Source organism: Condylura cristata, unplaced genomic scaffold (genome assembly GCF_000260355.1).
Source record: "Condylura cristata isolate star-nosed mole 26May11 unplaced genomic scaffold, ConCri1.0 scaffold00029, whole genome shotgun sequence".
NCBI classification, from domain to species: Eukaryota; Metazoa; Chordata; class Mammalia; order Eulipotyphla; family Talpidae; genus Condylura; species Condylura cristata.
In genome coordinates this window covers 10241543-10266817 of record NW_004567130.1, presented here as the reverse complement: position 1 = coordinate 10266817, position 25275 = coordinate 10241543, and the positions used below count along the sequence as shown (strand labels likewise).

General features: G+C 37.5%; 1 protein-coding gene across 2 annotated transcripts in view; it reads left to right on the top strand.

Moving 5' to 3' along the window:
* Window positions 1-25275, top strand: part of EIF4ENIF1 (eukaryotic translation initiation factor 4E nuclear import factor 1) — a 44583-nt gene that overhangs the window by 7180 nt on the left and 12128 nt on the right. For both annotated transcript variants that reach the window (XM_004690930.2, XM_012731054.1), the window contains exons 3-9: window positions 8283-8356; window positions 9888-10015; window positions 13430-13716; window positions 13982-14183; window positions 18625-18800; window positions 24181-24316; window positions 24523-24702. In XM_004690930.2, coding sequence (XP_004690987.1) covers window positions 8283-8356; window positions 9888-10015; window positions 13430-13716; window positions 13982-14183; window positions 18625-18800; window positions 24181-24316; window positions 24523-24702 — 1183 coding nt within the window. The remainder of the gene's footprint in view (window positions 1-8282; window positions 8357-9887; window positions 10016-13429; window positions 13717-13981; window positions 14184-18624; window positions 18801-24180; window positions 24317-24522; window positions 24703-25275) is intronic.

Genomic DNA, 25275 nt, shown 5'->3' with positions numbered 1-25275 from the left:
GGCATGTGGAGGGTGGGGACTGGAAGAGAAGGTCAGAGGCAAACCCTGCCCAAATGCTGCTCCTGGGACAATTGACTTTTTTTTTTTTTTTTTTTAAGATTTTATGCATACAGAACTGGGGTACAGGCCAGAGATGCAAAGGCAATGAGAGGACTCACCAGAAACAGAGTGGGGAGCAGAACAGGCAGATCGACAAAGTACACTGCTGAGGGGAGCAGTGGGCAGATTAGGAGAAGTCTGCCGTGCCATGTGGGTCACTTCCAGGTTGGGGATCGAACGCGCACAGAAGCTGCTGCAGCCAGCTTGCAGTGCTGCGTCCCAACCGCTGCACCACCAGGGAGGGCCCCAATTAATTGCATTTTTTAAGAAGAGACATGCAGGTGAGGTACTGGGTCACTCTACATTACTTTGACCATTAACAATGAAATAAAACTCTGGGAGTTTTTTACAGAGTATCTATGTTAATGATTTGAAAAAAATCAAGTACAGCTCACAAGAAAAGTTTCTCATTCATATCCTTGGGTGAATTTCTTCCATAATATTAGATTATCATCAGAGTATATACCTGCTTCTGCATGAATTTCAGCCAACAGAAACAATAAGAATTTATACTAATTAAATTTCCTTATAAAAGTAAGCATCTATGTTAGTGGTTACAAAATAGATTGTTTCAGGGAGGCTTAACAAAATCACACTAGATGCTGAATAAATATTTGCTGAGCAAATGTTTAAAAAAGAAAGGCTTAGTGCTAAAACTTAAGAAATTTGTTTTTACACTTACTTGGTTGTGTGAGTCTTAGGTAATTAGCAGTCTGTTCTTGCTTGATCAGGTGTTAGTAACCTGTGTGAAAAGTAAGTTCTCAGAATTAACTCTTCTGTCCAGAGGATAATTTTAGTGAATTTCTCCATGATGAGTAAGTTCCTGTGGTTGTTTAGGGTAATCTCATATTCAGTCCTGAATACTCATAGGGAGGGAGTACTGTCAGTTCAGGGTGAGTACTTTGCAAGTTGTTGTTTATATTGTTGTTTTTAGCCAGGAGGTTTTCTTTGAAAATACCTCAAAGGGTTCCTTTCCAGGAATAACTACTATTAAGAACACTTGATGAGGTGAGAAGTTCGAGAACACTTCTCTAGAGAGATTGGAGAACCATTAGGACATAGATAAGAGTCATCTGTCTTCACTGGACACTAGAAAACATTCTGGAACACAAAGTGTCTGTGGACAGTTGTGAAAAAAGAAAAGTTTGTATTGATTTAGCTCAGTCTGTCTCCCCCACACTTTGAATGAAGGGGTCATAATCTTACCCATTTGAAGACACTGTTGGGAGGTAACAGATTTAGTGCTCTAAACTCAGTGAGGATCTTTCTCATTTTCCCTAAACTCCAGATGGAATGTAGGGCCACGTTTTGAAAAACATCAGTTTAAAACACAACCTCTTTTTTTTTTTTTTTAATTATTACAAAAGTTTGTTTTTACATCATTTTGCACATTTTTTTCCATCTCGATTGTAATCCCCGCAGGTTTCCCATCACCAAATCACCCGTGTGCCACCACCATAGTCCCGTGCATTTCCCTCTCTCCCCTCCACCCCCTCCTGTTTTTGATCCCATTCCCCACTCCACCCCCACAGAATGTCTCTGGTATATGGTTGTTCATTATTTTTGTTATTTTCTCGCCTGCTCCATTATACTCCTGCTATGAGTGAAACCATCCGGTATTTTTCTTTCTCTTTCTGGCTTATCTCACTAGGCATGATCTTTTCCAGCTCCATCCAAGTTGCTGCAAAAGACATGTGTTTCTCTTTTTTGGTTGCTGAGTAATATTCCATTGTATATATGTACCACATCTTTTTAATCCAGTCATCTACTTTTGGGCATTTGGACTGCTTCCATGTTTTTCCAATTGTAAATAAAGCAGCAATAAACATGGGGGTACAAGTATCTTTTTCAATCAGTGTTTTTGTGTCTTTTGGGTAGATACCTAGGAGTGGGATTGCTGGGTCATAGGGAAGCTCCATGTTTAGCAGTTTGAGGAACCTCCAAACAGTTTTCCATAGTGGTGGTACTAGTTTGCATTCCCACCAGCAGTGCAGGAGAGTTCCTTTTTCTCCACATCCTTGCCAACATTTGTTGTAAAACACAACCTCTTAACCTCTTTAATTCCACTGGAGATCTTTTGAAGGTATGCACAAATCTTTTGTATGGCTTCAGGGGATCTTGTAGTCCTTCAGGCCTTGAAATTGGTTTAAGGAGCCTGCTGTCAGCCACAGTATGTATTAGTTTTGTCTAGATGTTTAGTTTTCACACAGCTTTTGCAACCCAGGAATTGTTTTGTTTGCCCTGTTTTCAGCCTGTTAAAGACAAAAATGGCTCTTCATATTCTAGTAAGGCTTTTAGATATTGCACCCTGAAACACTGGTGCTGCTGCCTTGGCTAATGAAATTGTTCATTGCTCTAACTTGTACTATAGGCCTCTCAGATTTATACAACCTTTTGAGCATTTATTCACTTCTAGAATATACTAAGGACATAAAGTCAACAGAGAAAACTGGACGGTAAAGTTAAAATCTTTGTACCAACCTGGCTCTTTTGTATCTGAGAGTAGTTGGCAATCATCCTTCTATAGATTAGACCAAGAAGTCTGTAAGAAGCGAAATTAAGCAAAACATTAGCCTTTGGTAACCAAACCTATAGTTTACTTTTTAAAATGTTTTAAATAATTCCTAAATTCACTCCTCCTAAAGTGTTGTATCTAGTGGTTTTTAGAAAATTCACCAAGTTGTTCACCTAGCTACTATTAAATTCTGGACTATTTTCATCACCCCAAAAAGAAACCCAGCATCTATTCGCACTGACTCCCCATTATTCCCTTCCTGCAACACCAGTAACTATTCTGCTTTCTGTCTCTATGGATTCACTTATCTGAACATTACATATAATGATCATGTGTAATGTGTGCTTGGCTTTTCACTTAATAGTGTTTTCAAGGTTCATATTGTAGCATCTACCAGTATTTTATTCTTGCTTATGGTCAAATAATGTTCCATTGTCTTGGTTTGTTACATTTTGTTTATCCATTTATCAATTGATGGACAGATGGATTGTTTTCGACTTTTTGGCTGTTGTAACATTCATTTAAAAGTTTTTGTGTGGACATAATTTTTCAATTCTCTTTGTATATACTTAGGAGTGGAATGATAATGATAATTAGGAGTCAGTTATATGATAACTTGTTTAATTTTTTTAGGAATTTTCACAGCAGCTGTACCATCCCACCAGCAATGTTTGAGGATTCCAATTTCTCCACATCCTTGCCAATACTTGTTATCCACCCCCTTTTTCATATAGACAATCTAGAAGTGTGGAATAGTGTCTGTGATTTTGACTTGAATTTCCCTGATTGATGATAATGAATGTCTTTCTTGTGCTTGTCCATTTGTCTGTCTTTGGAGAAAAATCTGGTGAAATCTGTTGCCTGTTTTTAAGTTGTAAGAGTTGGCGCTGTGCTCTAGATACTAAACCCTTATCAAATACAGTATTCTGTGATTGTTTTCCTATTCTGTGAGTTGTCTTTACATTTCTTAACAATGTATTTAAAGCACAAAACCTTCTAAAGTTGATGAAGTCCATTTTTTTTCTTTGGTTGTTTATGCATCATGACTTGGCTAAGGCAGATTAAGCCAATGTCATGGAGATTTATGTCTTCTAAGAATTTTATAGTTTTTGGTCCTATATTTAGGCCCTTGATACATTTTGAGTTAATTATATATTCAGTATTGACTTAGGAAATAGAATTAATATAAATGTGTATAAATATATAATAGTTACTATAATAAATAATAGATAATAAAATTAATAATATAGTGATAAACTTTTTAAGATTGATTTATTTATGCACATAAGAACTGGGATACAGGCCAGAGATGCGGGGGGCAGGTGATGAGAGGATTCATCTGTGACAGAGAAGGGTGCAGAACAGGCAGCTGTACTGAAATACATTGCTGAGGGGAGCAGTGGGGTGTGGGGGGAATGTCAGGAGAGGTCTGCTATACTATGGGTCACCTCCCTGCTGGGGATCAACTCAGGCTGCAGTGGCAGCAGATAGCTTCATAGTGCTGTGCTTTAACCCCTTGGACCACCAGGAAGGGCCCGAGATAAATACATTTTTTAGATCAGGTTTACATAAAGACTAACATTCTTAAAAGTCACCCCCTGTTTTTCCTATTACTAACATTTTACATTGGTATATTTTGTTACAATTAACAACATTGATATATTGTTGCTGGCAGAGGCTTATATTTATTCATGTCTCCTTAGTTTTAAATGAATGTCCTTTTCTGTGAGAGGAGTCCATATAAAATACCATTATCACATTTAGTTATCTCTCCTTATTTCCCCTTTTGTAAGGTTGTTACCTTTGTAAAATATTTGTAAAAATATTTTTAAATATTTTTTGTTTTCCCACAAATAGTATATTAAGTCTTTCTACAAGTTTTGTGGCTATGTTAGAATATCAGTTTTTCAGACTGTTTCTTAAATAGGTAAAATCATTAGTAGTCACAAAGAACAATTGGGTTCCCTCTTTTGGGATTAAAATTTCAAACAAAGCCACATTGTTTAGAAACTTACGTATATTGAGAATATAAATATTTAAGTATAAAGTGTATTTAATATTATACTAGGATTCTTAGTTTGAAATTTCAATTTGAAGAGGGGTAGAGTAAGAAAATATATAATAAACTTTGGGTTATTTCTAATAGCAGGAAATTACTTTGCAATTTTTTTTTCTGTGTTAGTACTTCATATATTGAAAAGTTCTTCCTGTTTCTACTAGAAAAAAAAATTTAAGGTTTATTTATGCATATAGAACTGGGGTACAGGCCAACTGCAGGGGTAGTGAGAGGATTCCCCATAGACAGAGTAGGGAACAGAACAGGCTGATCATCAAAGGGGACTGAGGGGAGCAGTGGGCCAGTCAGGGGCTAGGGATAGAATTCGCACTGAGGCAGCTGCAGCTAGCTTGCAGTGCTTAGCTCTATCCAGCTGCACCACCAGGGAGGGCTCTCTGCTAGAAAATGTTTTGAGCCCTCCTATCTTTAGTTCAAAGTCAGTCTAACTACTGTTGGTCCATCCTACTTCTAATCCCCAGTTTGTATTACTTCTATAGCTTTAATACTATGTTTGCCCTGCAGATTTCACTGGACTGAAGTCTGTACTGGCAATTTTGGGGGCATTTGTCAGTACTTTGACAGATTTTTGAACACAGTAGCTATTTTCTTAATTGAATTGTGCTTTCCTCAGACTTGGAATTTTCTAGGTACCTATCCTGTTAATAGGACATAATTCCTAAATAAATACAAATATTGATTAATATTCTGTTATGTAATTTCATCTGGTCCTAGGACATTATGCTATGGTGGAGAAAAAAATATTTAGATGCTTCGGGTCTCTGAGGACAGTGAGTGAATTCATGGCCTGCTTATTCATGCACAAGCTTCCTATAAATTTAAAGGAAATCTATCCCTCCATATTTACACCAAGTGTGGGAAGCAGTGATCAGAGAAGCAGCAAGCAGTCTATTGTGAGGCCCATGGTAGGAGCATTGCAAAGGTCAGAACACGATATAAGCTTTTTTTGCAAGATAGTGGAGACATTTTGCTGGCACTCAGTTTACAGCTTGCCACTTCTAGAAATTGCCTTTTTTATTTTGTAACGGAAATATTTAAATATATGTACAAGAGGAGGCAGTGGATTTTTTATTTATGTGTATGTTAGCAGATGTGATATGGTACACCTATGCACACATGAATGTATGTATTTCCTAGTTTGCTAGAAGAACCTGGAAGCAAATGAGGATACCTATTTCCCAGATCTTTGTTTCTTACACCATTCATGTTAAGGAACTAGAATTTCTCAGAGAAATGTTAGGCCTCAGGATTAGGACAGAATAGGTAAAAGATAAGCCAAAAAAAAAAAAAGCAAGTTCTTTAAAAAAAAAAAAATGAGTTCTGTCAAAATGAGTCACCTTAAGGGGGTTCCCATTGACAAAATCTTAGAGAATTTGAGCACCAAAATATTTAAGGACATTAGTGAACTATACAGCTCATTGAAAAAACTAGAAATCTGTATGCTTATGCTAGTAATAAATATGGAGATAAACAGGGGGGGATGAGAGGTTTTATGTTTGCAGTAGAATGCCAAGTGCTAACCGTTAAATATGGAGCAAACCCTAGAATTGGAAAATCAAGATTGATTTGGGCAGAAATCATTAAAAGGTGGTAATTTTAGGAAGATCAGAATATTTGGATAATTTTAAAGTCTCTCCCCACAGATGGCATACTAATTTAAAGTGGGGAAGTAGTAACTAAATAGGAGAGAAACTGGAGAACATCTTGACGAAGTGGTCACAGCTAATACCACTACTGGGGGACAGATGCATATCATGAGTATCCAGAGGTGACAATTTGAAAAAGGTACAGTACCTCTTAAGTTAATATTCTGCTCCAGGGATGCACAGGCTCAATCATGAGGAAATAGCCAACAAACCCAAAATCAATAATGTTCTCTTTAAAAAAAAAAAAAAAGTTTTATTCTTTAGGAATGTCATTGACATAAAAGATGAAAGTTGGGGAAATTTACAGTTTAGAGACCAAGGAGACATTGCCATAGCAATCAATATCTGATTCTAGACTGGATCCATGTTGAAGGTAACAAAAAGGCGACATGCTTGATCAGTTGACAGAACTGTGTTTTGGAGGGATTGATTAGGTAGAAGTTCTTGATAACTGCTTGTATAAATCTCATAGCCCTTCAGAGGCGCTCAATAGAAACTACTCCAAAGAAGACATACAGATCAACTATTACAGAAATGCAAATTAAAATAATGAGCTATTCCTTCACAAATTTGACAGTGGCTGTTATCAAAAGGACAAGTATTGGTGAGATAACGAAACCCTCGATACTGTAGGTAAAAATAAATTGGTGTAGCTGTTATGAAAAACAATATGAAGATTACTCAAAAAAATTAATGGAGATGCCATATGATTCAGCTAGCGTATTTCTGGGTATTTATCCAAAGACCATGAAAACTAAAGAGATAGATGCATCCCCATGTTCAGTGCAGCATTTTTCACAGTAGCTAGCATGTGGAATATATATGCACAGTGGAATACTATGTAGCTGTAAATGAAGAAATCCTGACATTTGCAATAACATGGATGGCCTATAGGTGAAACAGGTCTATGCTAAGTGAAATAAGTCAGAGAAGAGAGGAACAAATGCCATATTATTTCACTCATGTGGTAGACAAAGAAAACAAGTAAGGAAAAAACAAACTCTGAAACCATAAGAACAACAGTGATTGCCAGAAGTGAAGGGGTGGGGAGTGAGGGGGAGCTAGATTAAAGGGGTTGTATGGTGATGTAGAAAGTAGCCTTGGTAGCAAGCTTAATGGAACATGTACAGATGTTGACTTACAAGACTGTACATCTGAAACCTATATAATGTTATAAATCATTGTTATTTAAACAGCCAAAGGTCTGGTAGCCCTTCTTAACAAGGTTGTGCAAAAGGTAGTGTGGCCTAAGGTATCCATTATATTTCATTGATTGAGTGATACTGACCAAGTACCAATCCTGAGGTGAATGGGAAAATAGTCATTCAACTCGCTTGCTTCTCTCTATAGCCTCTCAGGTAAGAGGCTATAAAAGAATATCTTTATAGTCTAAGATCAGAAATATTTAGGGATAAAAGACCATGAGTTGTATAATTTACTTTTAAATGGTTCAGGAAAAAGAGAATGATATATAGCATTCAAACACCAAAGCTAATGAAGTGAATGTTAACTACAGGCAATTCAAGGTAAATGGTATATGGGTACCTTTAGTATTTTTCTTGCAGTTTTACTATCCATTTAAAAAAAAAAAAAAACTGTCCCCCTTATAAATTAGCATCTTAAACATTTAAGAGTAGTGAGATAGGCTAGAGTTTAATGTAAGTGTCCATGCCTAAATGAGCACTCAGTACAGTAGAATGTTATTGGACAGTGGTTTATGAGAGTGCATTTTAGCAAGAAGTAGATTACTATTAAGTTATTTGCTAAATCTGTTTGAGCTTCTTGTAAAAGCTTTGATTTGACTCCAATTTCTGGAATAAGTAAAGTTATAAATAAGAACTGTGTGAAATGCTTAAGGTAGACGCTCAATTACTGAGAACAAAAAAAATTTAAAGAGTGTGGTTTGAAAAATGCTATTAAGAAATCACCATTTGATTTGTCTTTCTAGGAGGAACTTTTGGATATAAAAGAACGCCCTCATTCCAAACAGAGGCCTTCATGCCTCTCTGAAAAATATGACAGGTATTGGGGAAGAGGGTTGGGAAGGGATGTCTCTAGTCAACCTTTTGTTATATCAAACTTGGTAAATTAAGACTAGTATCGGTCTGGAAATTTTTGGTGAAATTACGAGTAGGGAGATTTCAGAGATAATGATATTGGGCTTCTGCATAAATATGGTGCGTACAAGCTATGAGCATCACTAAAAAGCATCTCAGTACACTGTCTTCATCAGTTTCATTATTAATTATTGTTAAAACCTTTAATTCAGAGATTTGCACTGTAAGGGACTAAGGACAGCTAAACTAATTCAGCTGAGCCTTTCAATTAACTGATAAAACGAAAACTAGAAAACGACTTGGTTATAGTACATAATCAGAAAGGACAAGATTTGAACCCAGGAATCCCCACCAGATTCTTGCCTACCTTTGCTTTTTTAAACTTTGTTTTGAGGGTCCTGCTTTAAGGACCTGCACCCAGTAAGCTGATCCAGAGACACTAAGCCTTTTAATTGTGCCCTTCACCCCAAACAAAAGAACCATTCAGATTGGCCTTTTTCTATCTTGGGCTCTTTCATAAGAGGTAAAAGACTTCAATTTGAGAAGATTATAGCTTAAAATGATCTGAAAATTCTCCTTTAGTGACCCTATGTTGAACTTAAGATTTTAAAGTCATTGATATTTTTAAAATATCAAGGTAGACAGTAAATACTTGCCTAAATAAATAATACATTTATTTTGTTTAATTTCCTAGTTGAAAACATGTAGTAAATAGCATGTGTCAGGTGCTATCAAATATTCTCTTCTGGAGTGTTAGTCTGGGAAGTAGTCAAACACACGTAAGAGTATCATTATCACCAAAATAGGCTCAAAAGGATAATTACAGAATATAGTGGTAGCGTGATCTCATGGGGAAATTCTTTTTGCAGAATACTAAAGGTTTACTTCAGTAGCTTGTCCAGGATGTCCTCTGAGGTGGAAAATAGTGAGAATTTGGTCATAAATCACTGGGCTCCCAAATTTTCTGTTGTGCACACTGAACCATTTGCCACTCAATAGGTAGTAATACATTGACACATTTAGGTTTTTAAGAACTATCCTACTGGGGAAAACTGAGACTATGTATAGAAATTTTGAAAAAATACCAAGGATTCCAGGACCTACTTCTGGTGAGAGGATAAAGAGGGTTTTTTTTGTTTGTTTGTTGACTTTTCCTTCCTGGTACTAATCTGAGTAGTCAATATTTATGAAACATCTCCTTTGTGTGGGACAGGCATAATTATTGTGATTCACTTGCATCCCAAAACTTGTGGCCTGATATTTCATTGGTGCACAGACCATTGGTTTTCAAGTGACTATTGGTGTTATGTGAACAATAAAGTATGACTAAATGGTTGTCTTTTGCTGTCATTTTAAAAGATATAAACATTCTGATGGCAGCCATACTGTTCTCTGTTGGAAAGGTGTTTTCATAACTTATTACCTGAAGAGGTTTAGAAATTGGACTACATATTTATTTCATGTTGCAAATGCTGTTGGTATCCTTTAACTTACAGTGATGGTGTCTGGGACCCTGAGAAGTGGCATGCCTCTCTCTACCCAGCTTCAGGGCGGAGCTCACCAGTGGAAAGTCTGAAGAAAGAATTGGATACAGACCGTCCTTCCCTGGTGCGCAAGATTGTAGGTGAGTATACAAGTTAATCAGAAGTGGAAGTAGTGATAATGGAGATGACATACTTTGTTAAGGCTTCATTTTTAGCTATGAGAGTTTTATGTAATGGGGGAAAATGTCATTATCAGGAAGCTGATTTAAAAATGGATTTTCCTGATTAGCAGAGTAAAATCATAATCTTCTAGTGGCAAGTAGATTAATTAGGCTACCAGCTACCTGCTTTAAAGTTTATCAGTTTAAAGTACTGATATCTTTCACTGATAAGGACAATTGAGTTAGATGTGGTTAACCTTTGTTGGAAATCTGGATATGCTTAGTCTCATTTATAAGACTAGTCCTCTGAAACAAATCAGTTTAGTAATTTTTACTTTACAGTGATTTATGATCTGAATATAGAATTGTATAGATTTGAAACAATAATAAAGTTTGATCTTTCACATCTTAACCTCTTAACTAGAAAAGATATATTTAAGAACACAATCAAGACGTGGTAATATAAAAAGCCAGTCAAGAAACTTGTTGCAAGAGAATCTCTTTTATAGAGGAGGACCAATCATAAAACAAATTTGGAATTGAGCAAAGAAGATAGGAGTGACTCTAATTAGACTGTACAGAAAGGTCATAGTCCAATCAGTATATTTAGTAATGTCCCTTGAACAGTTTATTCTAACAGAATCATTAAAGATGTGCACAGAGACTTGAAATGATGAAAATTTAGAAATAGCCTAAACACTAGAGAAATGAGTTGAGTAAACTTGGTACATCCGTATGTTAGGAATATTACAGTGTAGATGTGATTATCAGTCAAAGAAAACTGTATTATATCTTGTAGGAAATCTTCCTAGTGAGATGATTCTAGGAGGTTTTTCTCACTTAGACTTATCTTTGGTTTTCTGGTCTTTTTTATGAAGAGATTTTTTTCTGGTGGCATGTTTCTTTTTTAAAAATCTTTGAGCTAAAAAAAGAAAAAAATAAAATAAAAAATAAATAAAAATCTTTGAGCTATATGACTCTAAATATCATGTTACCACATAATGGGGAGAAAGATGTCCTTTTTTGTTGTTCTCCTGCATCTTTTCTTTTGGCATAGAATAAAAATGAAAAAGACATGCTTTCTGGTATCCCTTTGCCAAGACTATGGCAGTATTAACACTGCCTCAACTCTCAGGATACAAGCTTACATACAGGATATGACAGTGTGGGGAAAGGAGGTAGGCTTCTGGCTTCTAACACTAGCTGTATGTCATTGGGCATGTTTCTTAACATCTCTGAACATCAGTTTCCTTATCAGAAAATAAAAGTGATAGTATCCAAAAAAGAAAACTTTGAGCTATTAACTGTATAGAATAGACTGCTGATAAAAGTGTATCACTTGATGTTTTGATATTTTTGCATGCTTTTGAAACCAGTACCACTCTCAAAGTAGTAAGTACTTCCAACCTCCCCAAAGTTCTCTAGTTACTCCTATTTTTATTTTTTTTTTAAAGATTTATTTATTTAAGTATACAAGAACTGGGGTACACGCCAGAGCTGTGGGGGTAAGAGGATTCACCAGAAAGAGTGGGGAGCAGAATGGGCAGATCGAGTGATTCACTGCTGAGGGGAGCAGCGGGTAGGTCAGGAGAGGTCTGCTGCCCCATGGGTCACCTCCCCTGCTGGGAATTGAACTGGCTTTGCATGCGGACAGCTTCATAATGCTGCGCTTTAGTCTGTTGCATCACCAGGGAGGGCCCAAGTCCCTCCCTTGATATCCTCCTCACACTTTACTATAGACAAGCACCGGTTGCTTTCTGTCACATTTCCCAGAATTTTATATAAGTAGAATTATATAGTATGTGCTCTTGGAGTAGCTTCTTTCATTCAAAGCAGTTGTTTTAAGATTCATCCATATTGTTGGCTTATTATAGTTTATTCCTTTTTTTAAAAAGATTTATTTATTTGTACATACAGAACTGGGGTACAGGCCAGAGGCTCAGGGGTGGCGAGAGACTGCACCAGAGACAGAGTGGGGAGCAGAACAGGCAGATCGACGAAGTACACTGCTGAGGGGAGCAGCGGGCGGGTCAGGAGAGGTCTGCCATGCCATGTGGTCACCTCCGGGGCAGGCGGGAATCGAACTCATGTGGAAGTGGCTTTAGCTTCTCAGTGCAATGCTTTAACCCACTGCGCCACCAGGGAGGGCCAATTTATTCCTTTTTATTGCCTAGTAATAATCCATTGTGTAAATTTGCCACATTTATCTATTGATGAACAATTTGGGTTGTTTCTAGTTTTTATTATTAATTAAAGCTACCATGAATGTTAACGTACAAATCTCTATAGGAACATATGCTTTTTCTCTTTGGTAAGTATCTGATTATAATGATTAGGTCCTATAGTAGGAATATGTTTAACATTTTAAGAAACTGTCAACCTGATTTCCAAAGTGGTTATACCATTTTACATTTCCACCAGCAGTGTGTGAGAATTCTCCTTGCTTCATATCCTCGCCAGCACTTGGAATGGTCAGTTTTTGTTTTTGTTTTTGTTTTTTTAGCCATTCTAATAGGTGTGTAGTGGTATCATACACATATGGTTTAATTTGCATTTCCCTAATGACTAATGATGTTGAGTATCCTTTCATTTGCTTATTTGCCATCCTTAAATCTTCTTTGGTGAAGTGTCTGTTCAAACCATTTGTTCTGTGTTTTTAATTGGATTGTTTTTGTTAAGTTTTAAAGTTATTATGTACTAGATACAGATTCTTTATCAAATATATGCTTTGAAGTACTTTCTCTCCAGCTGAAGCTTATTTTTGCATTTTCTGAACAGTATCTTTAAAAGACCTGAAGTTTTAAATTTTGACTGTGAAGCCAAATTTATCATTTTACTTCAAATGGTTTATGCTTTTGGTTTTGTGCATATGAAAACTTGCTTAGCCCAGCATCACAAAGATTTCCTCCTATATTTTTCTTCTACAAGTTTGTGGTTTTAGGTTTTATGTTACATTTTACATCAATAATGTATTCTGAGTTAATTTTTGTATAATGTACTAGGCATGGATTCAAGTTTGTGGGTTGCTTTTTTCATATGGATATCCAGTTGTTCAATACCATTTGTTGAAGAGACACTTTAACTTTTTAAATAGTTATTTTTTCAAATGCTGACACCTACTATAGCTTCTTAATTGACAAAACATTTGCTAATAATTACATAGATAACGACTTAGTCAAAATAAGGGATTGTGGAGACTAATCATGGAAAATAATTTATTATGAAGTACATTTAGTGTCCCAAAGAGAAAAAAGGCTCTGTCTTACTTAAATATGTAATACACATTTTACTCTGTATCTGTTTTAGTGATGACTCTTTCCAATACCACCAGTCATGGACATAAGGGAAAATGCCCTTGTTGGTTTAATTTTTCTCTTTTTGGCATCTTTCCAGATCCACGAGAGCGTGTGAAAGAAGATGACTTAGATGTTGTTCTCAGCCCACAGAGACGGAGCTTTGGAGGGGGCTGCCACGTGACAGCTGCTGTTAGCTCCCGGCGCTCAGGAAGCCCATTGGAGAAAGACAGTGATGGACTTCGCCTCCTTGGTGGAAGAAGGATTGGCAGTGGAAGGATAATCTCTGCTCGGACCTTTGAGAAGGATCATCGGCTTAGTGATAAGGACCTTCGGGACTTAAGGGACAGAGACCGAGAGAGGGACTACAAGGACAAGCGTTTCAGGGTTTGTCTTTTAGGCCGTTTGCTGCTTCATGTGCTTGGGAATGCAACATTCACTTTGTACCAGATTAATTTTGAAATGTGATAAACCTAACCCTTTCTTTTTTAAATCAGTTAGGGAAATACTGAGATGGTTGGGGGCTAGATAGAAGTTCAAGTCTCACTTGGTATCTTCATTCCACTATTGAGCATTATTTAATTTGTCAAGACCTTGACAGAGGTAGAAATGCCATAACTAGAATCTTACTTTCATTCTTATGTAATTCCAGAGGGAGTTTGGGGATAGTAAGCGTGTCTTTGGTGAACGTAGAAGAAATGATTCCTATACAGAAGAAGAACCAGAATGGTTCTCAGCAGGACCCACAAGTCAGTCTGAAACCATTGAGCTAACTGGCTTTGATGATAAGATACTGGAAGAAGATCATAAGGGGAGAAAGAGAACAAGGCGACGGACCGCTTCTGTGAAGGAAGGTCAGTGAAAACTGTGAGAGGGAAATTTAATTGTTCTTAAGTGAGATGTGCTTATCATTGTCTTAATTGTACACTTAGGAATGGAAGCCACTGTTTAGGAAATAGCAGGTTTTTATTTTTGCAGCCTGATTCTATAACTGCTTCCTAAGTCTCATTTCAGTAGGTGTAGATTATACTACCTCTTAACTTGATCTGCCTGCGGTGCTAAACAGAAAAATCTCACATTACCTTGTAAGAGTATTATGTACATGAAAGGGTTCTCTAGAGACAGGAATGTGATAGGAATAAGGAGGGGTCATTTTATGTCTATCTTGTAGATTAGCAAATGAACACAGATGGGACTTAAGTGACTTCTCTGTGGACATTGAGGAAGTAAGTTAATAAAGTTAAGAATTGACAGGATGCTTTTGAACTTCAGAGCCCACTTTCTTTACCTTGGTATTAGATCTTCTTCTGGCACTTGTGAGTTGGCTTCCCAAACTTTCTCAGCTGTGTGATAAAGGTTGTAATCTGCTTTGCTAAACAGAAAAGGCCACAGCTAAGAGGAGCCTGGTGGAAGAGTGGAGGGGGGCTTAATTAGGACAATGGCCTGGCCTGAGATGGGCAGCCCTTAGCTGATGGTCTTGAAAGAGGCAATGCAGGCTCTGGTGAAGAGTCCATGTGGGCTAGCCTGGGTTTGAGTGCTGGGACTGTTGCTTAGAAAAAGGGTAGTGTCTGATAAAATTCTTAATAGGTAGGCCCATTTCTTTTTAAGGGGAAGATAGTCCATACTTCCTGACTTTAATTGTTACTTTTAACATGGACTATCAAATGTACATGTAAGAGCTCAGCTTTTCATGCACCCTTACTCAGTAAATTTTAGTTTCTTCTGGCCTTTAGGTTTAATTGAAAAAAACAAAACAAAACTTGACACATACTGCAGTACAAAAGGGGGGAGCTATCTTAGTACTGAATCTGTGCCACCTTAAAATTACAAGGTTACGATATTTGAGCAGAAATAAGCTAATGGAATTTATTTAGATGAAAGGAAGAAATCACATTACTTGTCTTTTTTGGTGCCATCTTTAAGATACAGTAGACATTTCCATTATTTTTGTGCTGTTACGCATTCTTCACTAGGTTGATACAGGAAATTAAGGGTTAGTTGGGAGACAGCTGTTAAATTGTAAGATATGCCCTTGTCTCATTCACTAAACTAAAGCAGCACCAGGTCTTTTCACCTAATGAAAAAGGTCAGGCTTCTGGTAAGAACAGCATGTCTTGGGTTTTGTTGGCTTTTGACTTTTACAAAGTTTATTTAACAAAGTTCAACAAAAAAATGTATATGACCCATTTTTTACATTATAGTGAAAAAGATGCTATGGAGAAGGGTGTGTGCGGAGGCAGTTCTTTTCTCTGGTAAACACAGCCCCAAGGCTTCTACATGACGAGTCTTTTCTTTGTATTACCGCCATTCTAGTATTGGTATGTTGCCTACTGATTGTCATCTCCACACATTCATCTATCACAAGAGTCAGATGAGTCAAGTGCCCACAATTCTTGGACATGGCTGCCACCATTTAATTTCAATGATAACTTTTGTCCATACTTTTTTTTTTCAACTCAGGGAGGGCGAGGTTTGCTCCCGGTGACTAGTTGGCAAGCTCAAAGATGTCTCCAGATTAAATTCGTGGCCTCTTTTCCTACATGTTTGTTTTAACTGAGATGAAATTTGAACTGCAACCATTTCTGTACAAATAAGGGGATACAAAAGGAGCAAGGTATTTACTGGTGGCACTTCCTCACCTTAAAGATAACAAGAGAGAGTGGCCCTCCCTGGTGGCGCAGCGGGTTAAAGCACAGCACTGAGAATCTAAAGCCGCTTCCGCATGAGTTCGATTCCTGCCTGCCCCGGAGGTGACCACATGGCGTGGCAGACCTCTCCTGACCCGCCCGCTGCTCCCCTCAGCAGTGTACTTCCTCGATTTGCCTGTTCTGTTCCCTACTCTGTCTCTGGTGAAGCCTCTCGCCGCCCCTGAGCCTCTGGCCTGTACCCCAGTTCTGTATGCACAAATAAATAAATCTTTAAAAAAAAAAATTAAAAAAAGATAAGAGAGAGACAGACCTGGAAAGAGGGAAAAACCTGAGATTCTGTAACACAGGTTTCATGGCAGAGCCTTAAGTAGAATGGAGGTCCTGACTCATTTACCCCATTAATTAATTGCAAACAGTCCCTAGCCTGTGCTCACTGCTCTTTTTAAGATAAACGGGTATTCTGTGGTTTCATCATGGCTGCAAGAATGAAAGGGAGCGGAGAGGTGAGAAGTGCCCTTTAATCCATTTTCTGTGTCTAATGTTCCAACTTTCATGAACATAGCCAGCTCTCTGCAGGCACAGTGGTGCTAGGAGTGCAATAGTGAGTAAGATAAGCTTGGCCCTTGCCTGCCTGATTTGAAAGATGTCTTGGGCTTGCCCTGTTCTACACAGGGCTCAGTGTTGGGAGATGTATGTATGTGAGGAATTAAACAATTTGAGTATGTATTATACATATAACCAGGAGAAAATACTGTAGCGGGAAATGGTTAAAAACCTCAATTGATTAGAAAAATATCCTCTAGTGAAAGTATGTGCTTATTTTGAATATCATAAAAAAAAAACTAGCTTAGTTTTCTTTCCTGGGTCCCTGACTTTTAAATCTAGCACAATAAACGGCCAGTTGTGTGTGTTTTCTCATGTATATTTCTACCCACTTGTAACCCCTTTCAGTTGTCAGTCCCACTCTGCTTTCCAGAATGCTTAAAGCTGGTATAAAATTGCATTCAGGTCACTTATTGCTACTTGTAAAAGCCATTCATCTGTTAAAGAGACATCCCCATCTCAACACAAAAGTTACAGGGCATATATTAAAAGTTTCTTTTTAAAACATATGAGCCATTTAGAATCTCTTCAGGCTCTCATCCTTAATTTGGGTCACAAAACTGCGGCAAAACTTTCTTCCATGTCAGTCCTGAAGTGGGCAGTCAGGTTCTTCTGGTAGGTAAAGTGTGTCAGAGATAAGAACCACTGTAGTAGAAAAGGACACAAATTTGGCATTGATGACGCTGTTAAGTTGGCTTCTTTTCCTAGGGCACAGTTTCTTTGTAAAATGAAGACAATACCTTCATTAAAGGACTCGCTGTAGATTAAATGTTAAACTTTTCAGGATTCACATTTGGTGCTAGTGGTTGGCAATAAATGTGTGCTGACCCATTGGAGAAATGCATTGCCTCCTCTGGCTTACAAATGTCCATCACACTGTTTGCCTCAGGACCTCAGAATGCTCAGGTTCTTAGGTGGGTGGTGCATCTCTAGAGGAGCAATGCTGCCCGGTACACACAGCACATGGGGTTGTATTTTCTGCCATTTGCTGCATTAAGCCACTTGGTAAACATATGCTTAGCTTTCAGTTACTGTGGTCTCCTGCTTTGATACCTATGCTCTTGAAGTGTTACAAGAATGAAAGCAGTTGATAGCATTTGGTCTCTCTTGCTTTAGAATATTCTGATTGATTAATAACAACACTGAAGTAACTGTTGAAAACCTCTGAAAAGAGTTGATGCTTTAAATTTTTTCCCCCTGGAAGGATTTTGTGTCTGCAGTGATCTTCAACTACAGACTGCTCACATGGATGGATTTGGCAGGGTAGAACTTTGGGGATTGTATTCTTGAAAAGCTGAATGCTTAGTATCTCTCTGCATTTATTTAAAAAGGGAAAAAAGTTGTGTTTTTGTTTTTTAATCCTAGGGATTTTGCTTTTTGCCTGTATTGTGGTCAAAACAAAGACATTAAATTTCTTAAATGTTGGCATTTGGCAGCTAGATATTCTGATAGATAACACAAGCATTATAGAAAAGGCAGTAATTTTACTAGGTAAAAATGAGAAGGTAGAGGAAGCGCCTCTCCCAGGCGAAGTGACTATGTTTAAAGAAAATTTCCTGGGCCTCCCTGACGGCACAAGGAATTATGTCTCAGCACTGTGAAGCCATGATCAGCCACTAGAGTTCAATCCCTGGTCATGGAGCTGACCCAGATGGCGCAACAGACCTCTCCTTTCTTGCCTCCTTCTCCCCTCAACAGTGTACTTCCTGTAGATCTGCTTGTTCTGCTTCCTTATGAATCCTCTCAGCAACCCCCACACTTCCTGACCTGCACTCCAGCTCTTCTATGCGTAAATAAAATAAAGCTTTTAAAAATTCTTATTGGAAAACCACTACACTGTAGAAAAACTTAAAGAAAGGGTGGTGTTATGGTTTGTCTTCCTCTAAGGAGGACTGTTTTACTGTTGCAAGTGCTATACCAGCACAAGAACTTTGCTTTTAAAGTCACTAATGGCTATTCTACACATGGGTTGATGGCTGAGGCCACAGAATAAGTGTGGAGCAGTTCACTTACCCAGACTGTTTTGTCCTGCTTTTGTTCTCAGGCATCGTCGAGTGCAATGGTGGAGTGGCAGAAGAAGATGAGGTAGAGGTCATCCTTGCCCAGGAGCCAGCTTCTGATCAGGAAGTGCCAAGGGATGCTATCTTGGCTGAACAGTCCCCAGGAGAATTTGACTTTAATGAGTTCTTTAACCTTGATAAGGTGCCATGCTTGGCTTCGGTGAGTGTAGCAGCACACATGTAAATAGGAATGGAACAGCTAACTTATGGTTCAGTTGACCTCAGTTTTTAAGATCGCTCTAGATGCCTTGGGGTATTTTATTCTTAAATATTGTTTGAATTTTGGTAGACTTTGTTTTGGGGTTTAACAGAAATGTCTGAATGAGAATTCTGTACCAGGGAATTTTTTCCACGCTAGTAGCAATGATCTAAGAACTCTTCAGATGTTCAAGAACATTATCTGCTTTTACTTCCAAGTAATTAAGCGCTGTAAAGATTTACTGTGTAAGTGCCTTTTTATAACTGGTGATAGGTATCATGCTGATGTACATTCCTTGGGTAAGGCTGATTGGTTAGGTGGTACCTTTGTGATGTGATAGTTCCAAAAAACTTTACTAAAAATGGCGTTGAAGGACTATCAGTGTTGCAGTGAAACCTTGAAATAGTCTTTCTTAATACTTAAAGCAGGAACAATAAGACATCCCCAAATCTTCCCTGACTACTCCTGTTTTCTTGGCCAAATTTTTGGAGGAAGATATAAGTGTGTCTGATGCACACAGAAGCAAGTATTTTTTATGATCACTTACAAGAGTGCCTAACATGGTGAAACATAAGTTTAAAAACCACATGACAAAATACTATACATTCCAAATATTCCATTTATAGCACCAAATACAGTAGATATGCCTAGTGGTTTAGAATTCATGGAACTTCAGTGACTCCACTCCTTAACTATAACTGCTCCTTTTTTAATTACTGCACAAGAAGACAAAACTGTATGAAAGAGCCCGCAGCATTGGTCTGTCTCCTTTGTCACTTTCCTGTTCCCAAGTACACCCAAAATGGCAACCCAGAATAGATAGGCAGACACTGTATAGCACCAATAGGTAAAAAGCCACAGGTGAGTTCTAGGACAGAATTTCTTAAACTATGTATAGTAAGGGACTAGGTTTTATTATCAACCCATTGAGACTTGAACATAAAAAGACAAATGGGGGCCTCCCTGGTGGTACAAGGGGGTTAAAACACAGCACTATGAAGCTACCCACAACTGCTGCATTACAAGTTCTATCCCCAGCTAGGGAGGTGACCCACATGGCACAGCAGACCTCCCCTCAATCTCTCCTGTCTCGCTCACTGCTCCCCTCAGCAGTGCATCTCCCTTCAGTAGATCCACCTGTTTTCTGTTCCCTACTCTACTAGTGAATCTTCTCACCTCCCCCTACATGCCCTTGCTGGTCTGTATCCCAGTTCTTATATGTATAAATAAATATTTTTTTTTAAAAGTACAAATGTCACAGCAGTGCCAAATTGCTAATAAAAGTTTCTAAGCATTTATTCTCACTCTGTGAACTTCAATTGGCAAATCAACAAATCAGCTGACAACTGCCAATTGGATTTTTAATTTCCATTAGCAGTTTTAATTGTATGTATCCTTACCAGAGGATACATAGTCAGCCAGCCAATAATCCTACAAGTAGAGGGTCACATCTAGAATGTGAGCTTAATTTGCTTGGTATCAAACTGACTGGTTCTCTCAAATTCTTAGCTTTTGAGAGAAGTGATTTTTTTTTTCACATCAGCTGTGTTTAATGACTTTTTTTTTTTCTTTCTTGACTTTTTTTGGGTATGCTCTTGGAAGACAAGGGAAATCTTAAAGTAAAAACCACAGTGGGGAGGGAAATGCACTGGACTATGGTGATGGCATATGGATGATTTGGTGATGGGAAACCCAGGGGGATTGCAACTGAGATGGAAAAATGCACAAAAATATGTAAAAATAAACTACTATAAAAAAAAAACTTCCCACAGCAAAAGGTCAGAATTAGCATTAAATGTAAGCTGGTAGGTAACATGTATACAGTAGTTACTGTTTTGGACTTAATATATAATGTCAATTAATCAAAAAAAAACTTTCAGAAATTAGATTATTACTGTTTCCATTTTACAGAGATTTAATAACTTGCCCAAAGTCACACAGCTATAAGAAAGCTGAATCCTAATTTATGTAGTTTCATTTAAGTCTTTGTTCATAAATTCCCCACAACAGTACTGCCTTTAAAGCACAAATGGGGCCCTCCCTGGTGGTGCAGTGGGTTAAAGCGCAGCACTATGAAGCTCTGTGAAGCCACTGTAGCATGAGTACAATCCCCAGCCAGGGAGCTGACACACAGGGCAGAGCAGACCCTTTCTGTCTGGCCCACTGCTCCCCTCAGTGGTGTATTTCAGTAGATCTGCCTGTTCAGCTCCCCACTGTGTCTCTGGTGAACCCTCTCACCCCCCACACTTCTGGCCTGTACCCCAGTTTTATAAGCATAAATGAATACATCTTTAAAAAAAAAAAAGCACTTCTCCCTCACCCAAAACTTGGCTAATACTGAGCACTAAGTACTATGCTAGGAATTCTCTCCATTGACATGCACTGCTCATTAAGGTTATATTCTATAATAGACACACTTAAAAGCAAAACTGGGGTCAGAAAATGCCAGTTCCAATTGTGCTATATAACCAACTAGATGGACTCTTAAAATACTGTGGAAAAATAAGAATGGCATATATGAGATTTGAATAGTAAATTGTAAATATTATATACAGTGCTTGAGATTATACCTGGTACTTAATTAACATGCCACAAATGTCAGTTATTAAAAGGTATAAACCAGATTATACTTATATTTGTAAACTGTATTTGCACCATATTAGAAGTTGACAGCCACAAAAATGTATACAAATTGAAATTTTGTATCATGTGTAAATTTCAGTTAAATAATTAGAAATAAAATTTTTTATACATGATGCAATTTTTACTACAGTGCCTGACACAGAACAGGTGCTAAAATATGTTGGGAAAAAAATAAAATTGTAATCCTAAACTTTCAAAATCAGTAAAATAGAGCAAATCAAATATAAAGGTTTCCATAAACGTGGAAACTAAAATAAAAGCATTTATGACTAAAATTTAGCAATGGAAATACAGAAAAGTATTTCATAATGTCTGTGTGATAATCTGAATTATTTGGACTTTAATATTTTTCTAAACAACTTTTGTTTGAAGGACCAAATTAACAGTCCATGTACTTATACTACAAAAGCTACTGAAAATCTAGACTAGAAAGAACAACTAATATGTATCAGCAGCTGATGACTGACAAGGAAGTCAGAGCTACAGGTTCAGATCTCAACTTCCTGGACCGGGGTGCAGAAGCAAGCCATTGTTTCTAGAGCATCCTCCTTGCTCTGTGGTAAAAATGACTGACTAGAAAAACTCTTGGTATTCTTTTCAACTTTAAAATGGTTTTAGTTTCTTGAGATTGGCATTTCCAGTAAATATGTATAAAAGTAACTTTTACTTTTTGGTTTAGGTAAACTTAGCTTCTATAGCAGAAAACAAAGTTGGTCACTGATCAACATATAGAAAATGACTTTTTTACCACTTACTGTTCCCCTTTGGAAAAAGTCCAGATAGTTTATATTCATTTCTGTTTTCATGTGTGCCTTCTGACCTTTTTCCTATACCAGAGAAAAATAAAATAATTAAAATAGACATTTTTGCTACCTATAACATTTCAAACTCTTTTCAATATTTTTAATTACTATATTATTTAGTTGGTTTTTAAAAAATTCCTGCTCCTGAGGTGATTGTACTTTGGGTACAATTCTCAATTTTCCACAGTGACATGTCACTCTCAATGTTTGTCTTCGACTTGGATTGGTGCAAAGTTAGTCAGCATTATAAGGTGTAAGAATCTATGAGTGGAGTATGGTTGAAACTGTCTCAATACCTCAAAAAAATTGTACCACAAGCCAAATTGGGTCTTGAATTAAAGTCTTCTGTTCTTGAATTAAGGAGAAGTATTTTTTTACATGGTTTGGGTATTATTAGAAAATTTTGCAGGGGTAACAGTAAGAGTATATATTTAACCTCCCACTGTTGAACTTTGGAATAAGTTCTAGACTTCAGATAAAATGAAGTCACTAACTTTGTCATACACAAAAAAAGTTTTTCTGTATCATTGTATAGAAGTATATGCCTTATTTTCAAGGATGTGCCTCATTTTTTAATTGACATTTGTTCTATCTCTTCTATTCATGAGAACACAGCACAAAGATCAATTATGATGTTTACCAGATTCATGAAAGAGTAGAATTGGATATTCATGTTTTTAAAAAATGGAGATTAAATCTAGTTTTCGAGGATCAGTGATACAAATTACTATTATAAAATAATGAAGTATTTCTGAACGTGGTATATCATTTAATTAGCCCCCAAATGCTTTAAAATAAACCTGAAAAGTCTTCATTAGGTTCAGACAGATGTTAGAAATCAGTTAAAAGCTAATCTTCCGGGCCCTCCCTGGTGGTGCAGAGTGTTAAAGCACAGCACTAAGCTAAAGCCACTTCAGCATGAGTTCAATCCCCGCCCCGGAGGTCACCCACATGGCGCAGCAGACCTCTGCTGACTGGCCCGCTGCTCCCCTCAGCAGTGTACTTCATTCATCATTCGGCCTGTTGCTCCCCACTCTATCTTTGTGAATCCGCTCACTGCTCCTGCACCTCTGGCCTGTACCCCAGTTCTGTATGCATAAATAAATAAATTTTTTAACAAAAAAAAGCTAATCTTCCACATTTTTTTTTAAGATTTTATTTATTTATGCATATAGAAATGGGGTACAGGCCATTGGTGCAGGGGCGACAAGAGGATTCACCAGAAACAGTGGGGAGCAGAACAGGCAGATCGACAAAGTATACCCACATTCTAATACTTTATAAGCTCTGCATTGGAATTATGGTTTGTTTGTTTTTTTAATAATAGCTGGAATTATGGTTTTTATGAGCTCTGCTTTTTAGATTTTGGCTTTAGAAACTGTCAGCACTGAATTTCGTGATACTCATTACAATCTACGGTTACACTCTAGTGCAGTTTGAAGGAAGGGTTTTATCAGCTCTTCACTCCTGATGTCTAATTGAAGGCTACCCATCAGCTTGGCAATGATATGCTTTACTCTGGTGTTGATTTTGGTTTTTTTTGTTACCATTCCTATGGTGCTAATTTTGATTTTGAAATTGTTCTCTGAGATCATTCAGTAATTCATTGGTTTTCTAAACAAAGGAAACCAAAACATTCTGTGCCGTCAGGTTTTGCTTTATATGCTTAAGAAATACATGGTCGATTATACCCAAGTTTGGGTTGCACGGAAATGATCTAGAAAGGGAAGAAAAATTAAACATGTTCAAAATCCTAAGTTCTGAGGGTGTTACTTTCAGGTCACCAACATCAAGGGAAATTTCAGAATGAGCCATTCATAAAATTGGAACCTTTATTGTCATTGTCCTTTTTACCAAGAAACTCTTACCTTAGCTCCTTTTGTCTTTCCCTTTAGATGATAGAAGATGTTTTAGGAGAAGGGTCAGTCTCTGCCAGTCGATTCAGTAGGTGGTTCTCTAACCCAAGCCGATCAGGAAGCCGATCCAGCAGTCTTGGGTCAACACCACATGAAGAACTGGAGAGACTTGCAGGTAAAATGGCTTCTGAACTTCGACATAGACTAGAACTTGCTCTGATATGGTCCATTCTGCCAGGGATCTACCAGTCAATCTGTAGGATACTGAAAAGCCTTTATTTCTGTCTCTTTTTTTTTTCTGTCCTTTTAATTCCTTTGAAGATATGTTATTATGTTTTATTAGGACCAATTAGTTATGAATATATTTTCTTGAAATATTAGGTCTGGAGCAAGCCATCCTCTCTCCTGGACAGAACTCGGGGAATTATTTTGCTCCTATACCATTGGAAGACCATGCTGAAAATAAAGTGGATATTTTAGAAATGCTACAGAAAGCCAAAGTGGATTTAAAACCTCTTCTTTCCAGCCTTTCTGCAAATAAAGAAAAACTTAAAGAGAGCTGTGAGTGTTTGTTAGGGTCTGCTTTAGGTATTTGAAAAAGTTTGGATGCTCAGTCTTAAGACAGTTGGCTCTAACATATTGCTATTTCATCAGAAGTAGGTGGTGGAATTTGCTTAATGTTGTTCAAAAAATCTTTTAGTCAATCAATACCACCTTGCTGATAATTGATATTCTGTGGATCATGGGCCCCCTAAGTATTTTTTGTCCCATTTTCGCCTCCTTGTCTAGAGTCTGATTATAATGCTCAGTGAATGTAGTAGTCATGCTGAGTAACTTGGCAGCTTTGGCCCAGTCTGCCATGCTCTCTCTTAGGGTGATAAGCCCTCTCCATACAACCTTAGGGACAAATAACCAAAGTACAGATAGCGGTTGCGCTGATACTGGGCTGAGATTCCTGTCCCAGGTAACAAGAAGGATCTTGTCCAGTGTTCAAACTAACGTACCACAGTTGTGATTCTCTAGATCCCTAGTTTGTCTTACTAAGTATGCAATTATGGTCTTGTTCCCCTGAGCAGCTATGATTTTAAGTGCTAAGTTTGTTTGTCAGGCTTTTCTGACAACCGCATTTCAACT